Below are 4,225 nucleotides of genomic sequence, written 5' to 3'. Positions count from 1 at the left end.
AGGAGTCCCCCATACGGACGACTCGCCTAAATACAGCTACAGTCTGCAGCAAGATGGCACATACGGTACTGGGATTAGAATTTCTAACACACCTCTCCTGATTTTACCAGGAGATTAACATTTCTAGTTCATAGCTCCAACGAAGAGATTACAATTTCTACCACACTAGTTCCTATGTTCATAGCATAGACTTTCATTCAGTGCAGTTTACATATCCATGACCTCTGTGTTTCTAAAGCCTTACTCTGACAGCTATTCCACAGCGCTGTTTTCTGACAGATTATAATTTCTAGTACATTGTTTCTACCACGAGTTTAGAGCTCCTAATATATTGTTTCTACCAGGAAATACAAGTATATAGGATATTTTACCAAAAGTAATTAAAATATTAACTTTTTTCTCTCTCTTGTTCACCCATCCTCTTTCTCCATCCTGTTCTGTCTCTCCCTCCATCCCTCCCCCTTGCGTTCTCCGTCAGCGTTCCCTCGCTGCAGCTCCACGGTGGTGGTGCTGTACTGTAACCAGCGTCTGGCGTCTGAGGTGGAGGCGGGCCAGCGCTGTGGGGTGGTGCTGGAGCGAACCTGCTTCTACGCGGAGCAGGGCGGCCAGACGCACGACCTGGGCTACTTCACCAAGGACGGACTGCAGGTTAGAACAGCACAGGGGGGGGGACGACACACATTATTAGCCATCTGCAGGAGGAGATTGGATTTGTAAAAGGAGATTAGATTTACCTGCTGCGTGTGTTTCCAGGATGTGCTATTCCCTGTAGAGTGTGTGCATTTGGCTGGTGGTTATGTGGTACACGAGGTCACTGCAACGGAGACTTTGCGAGTTGGAGACCAAATACAGCTTCACGTAGACACGGTACTTCATCACACGCGTGCACACGTGACCACAGGCACGTTTTGCAAAACGTCCCCTGTTTTATCGTGTGTGTCTTGTCTTTTGTTCTGATAATGAAACTGAAAACTGTGCTGTAGACTCGGCGTGTGTCCTGTATGGTGAAGCACACGGCCACACACGTGCTGAACTTTGCCCTGCGGGATGTGCTGGGGTCAGAGGTTGTCCAGAGAGGGTCCCACGTTACAGCGGACCGTCTCCGCTTTGACTTTAGCTCCAAGGTAAGAACGTGCAGACTTGTGGCACACACACACAATCACGCACAGATAAACACACATCTGGACCATCCCGTGAATGGTTAAGCTTTTCCATAACAATTTCCTAGGGTCCTGTACAAGAGGTAAGTGTGTGTGTGTGTGTGTGTGTGTGTGTGCGCGCGCGCGCATGCAGACTTCTTTGAGTGTATCCCAGCTTCAGGAAGTGGAGAGGCTGGTCCAGAAAGTTATTCAACAAAACCATATGGTGCACACACAGGAAGTCCCTCTAGCCCAAGCTAATCAGATTGAAGGACTGAGGACTGTGGACGAGGTAACACCTGACATCAGCATGTCTCAGCTCTCCAGCTGGAGACAGTGTCTGTGTGATGTAGAAGTAATGCTGCGCGTGTGCGTGCGTGTATTTCAGCTGTATCCCGACCCGGTGCGTGTGGTGTCTGTGGGCCTGCCGGTTCCAGAGCTCCTCCATGATCACACACCCAGACGGGTTTCCGTGGAGCTCTGCTGTGGCACGTAAGCCTCCTCTCCGAACTTGAGTAACTCAGTGGAGAACCGTCACCCAGTGTGTGTCTAGTGTGTGTCTTCAGTGCCCTCAGCGGAGCATGTTCAACTCCGTAGAAAACCACTTCAGAGTAAAATACAGTGTATTGTGAACAGGCATTTGCTGCGGACAGGAGGTATCCAGGACCTCGTCATCGTATCTGAGCGGCAGATGGTGAAGGGCATCAGTCGTGTCATCGCCGTCACCGGAGATGACGCCAAGCAGGTGGGGCAAAATGGCTGCCATTTATCAGTGTTCTCAACAAAGGTATCCCATAATACTTGGCTCTTAATTCAGCTCTTGGGTTGTTTCCAAGGATTTATTTACCACATTTTCAGCTGTATCCCAGTAATCATGCAGCACATTTACAATAGCCAATCAGAATATTTCACCTCCATTCAACACTCAACCACTGCTTGTTAACATGTGACATTTTTGGTGGATCAACGGGTGAAATAAACATCTTAATATTCATATGTTCTCATTGATAATTTTTACAAAGCAGTAAACATGCTCAATTCTGAATATTTGGTTAGTGTGGAGTTTATACAGTTTTTGCAGCCTGTATCTGGGTAGTGTCCCTCGTGATGAAAAGCCAAGCTCTGCCCTTGCAGATAGTACTGATGCATTGTGAACCAATACATTCACTCTCCTGTTGCATAGGCACGGGAGGCGGGGCAAGCTCTGCTGGAAGAGGTGGAGTCTCTGACAGCACGCATTACTGCTAACCACACCCCTTCATCACGGAGTGCTCAGAGGCTCTCTAAAGAGGTTGGCCTGCTGACGGATGTACGTACCTCCACGCCCCACCTTCTCTCTCCATCGGTGACCTGCTTCCACGTTTCCTCCGCTCCCTCTAATCTGTGTGTGTTTGTACGCTGGCTGGCGGGCATGTGTGTATCAGGCTGTTGAGGGAACTCCCATACCACAGTGGCAGAGGAGAGAGCTTCAGACACGACTGAAGTCTTTACAGAGGCAAACCAACACTGTCATCAGAAAACTAGAAATCAAAGAGGTACACACACACACACACACACACACACACACACACACACACACACACACACACACCAACCATCATTAAAGGATAAGCATATTTCCATCACCTTGAGTGTACCTGCATACAGTAAGTGTGTGTGTGTGTGTGTGTGTGTGGGGGGGGGGGGGGGGGGGGGGTGTGTCCTTCTCTGCAGGCTGCAGCTAAAGCTCTGGAGTTGTTGAAGAGACACTCTGATAAAACAGTGCTGGTGGACACCCTAGAGACCGACTCCATATCGGTCAGTCTTCCTGTTTCTCCCATTCACACACTCTTCTCCTTCATGTCTTTTTTCCTTCCCTGCTTTTCCTCTCGTGTGTTTATATTCACATCAGCTGCTCCAACTGCCTCATTAAAGTACTGACGTGGTTGTGGTGGTGCTTGTGCAGGTGGTGATGAAGACGGTGAACCAGCTCAGTGAACAGACGCCACACACCTTCATCATGCTCCTCTCTCACCTGCAGCCGTCAGGGAGAGTGCTGTGTGCTTGTCAGGTGCCTAAGGTAACACACACACACACACACACACACACACATATGCAGACTGAGACATATGCACATATTCATTTACAAATACTATTACAGCTGCATTATTGGATAATGTTTCATCCCCCCCCCCCCCCCCCCCCCCCCCCCAAGGGTCAGACGTGTGTGTCTGCGAGTGAGTGGGCCCTGGCCGTCTGTGGCCGTTTAGGAGGGAACGCTGGAGGTTCAGCCACGGTGGCTAAAGGGGTCGGCATGGCGACAGACATTACCAGCCTGCTGGAGGCTCTGCGCTGGGCTGAGGAGTTCGCCCACAGCAAACAGAACACACTCCATGCTCAGTGAGAGTATCCACACACACACACACACACACACACACACACACACACACACACTGGAAGCCCTGAACTCAAAAGACCCTACACCTTACACTATGATCTTATGGATTAGTTACAGATCTTACCACTCTGAATGTGGTTTGTGTACTTGAATGACTAACGGTTCTAGACGTTAACAGCTTTAGTTAATGTGACTGTAAATTTGACTATATATAATGTAAATGTTTAAATTCTATGTTAAATCTTGATTTATATTTATGTTGATGTATGGCAGTGAAAATGTTATACTTCAATCTCATTCCTTTGTTTTAAAAGGACTCTTGCATTGTAGAAAATATGTAATAAACTATTTTCTTATGTTCTTCATTAGCATAATTTTGTGTTGTTACGGAAGGAAGGAAGGAGTGTCTTCTCTGTGTCTTCGACAATGTCAAGAATGAATGTCCCCTCCTGTCTTTGGAGTGTCCTTATATTTACATTTACATTTAGGGCATTTAGCAGACGCTCTTTCATCTGTTCACAGAATGCATGCTAGATAGTAGCATACATGAGTAAGAATTCAAATACCCTTGAGGCAGATTCCTACTAAACTACCGGAATCAATGTCATTGCCTAGTAAATAATTATTGCAAATAAACATAGGCTCAAATTTAAACAACAGGAATCAAAACTTGTACCTAGAAATGTAAATAACCATAGACAGATAAACA

At 47.2% G+C, this 4,225-nt stretch overlaps 1 protein-coding gene across 1 annotated transcript in view; it reads left to right on the top strand.

The window, feature by feature from the left end:
• The window catches only part of aars2 (alanyl-tRNA synthetase 2, mitochondrial (putative)), an 8,932-nt gene extending 5,056 nt beyond the window's left edge, over positions 1-3,876 (top strand). The window contains exons 11-22 of the mRNA XM_076985126.1: positions 1-65; positions 479-648; positions 754-867; positions 984-1,124; positions 1,294-1,431; positions 1,528-1,631; positions 1,776-1,884; positions 2,323-2,448; positions 2,564-2,674; positions 2,853-2,936; positions 3,085-3,198; positions 3,334-3,876. The exon at positions 1-65 is cut by the window's left edge and continues 80 nt beyond it. Of these exons, the coding sequence (XP_076841241.1) occupies positions 1-65; positions 479-648; positions 754-867; positions 984-1,124; positions 1,294-1,431; positions 1,528-1,631; positions 1,776-1,884; positions 2,323-2,448; positions 2,564-2,674; positions 2,853-2,936; positions 3,085-3,198; positions 3,334-3,522 (1,465 nt within the window). The 3' untranslated portion in view covers positions 3,523-3,876. The remainder of the gene's footprint in view (positions 66-478; positions 649-753; positions 868-983; positions 1,125-1,293; positions 1,432-1,527; positions 1,632-1,775; positions 1,885-2,322; positions 2,449-2,563; positions 2,675-2,852; positions 2,937-3,084; positions 3,199-3,333) is intronic.
• The last annotated feature ends 349 nt before the right edge of the window (positions 3,877-4,225 follow it).

This window comes from Brachyhypopomus gauderio, unplaced genomic scaffold, assembly GCF_052324685.1.
Source record: "Brachyhypopomus gauderio isolate BG-103 unplaced genomic scaffold, BGAUD_0.2 sc37, whole genome shotgun sequence".
Lineage (NCBI taxonomy): Eukaryota > Metazoa > Chordata > Actinopteri > Gymnotiformes > Hypopomidae > Brachyhypopomus > Brachyhypopomus gauderio.
The sequence above is the reverse complement of the archived record's forward strand: the minus strand, read 5'-3'. Positions and strand labels throughout refer to the sequence as shown.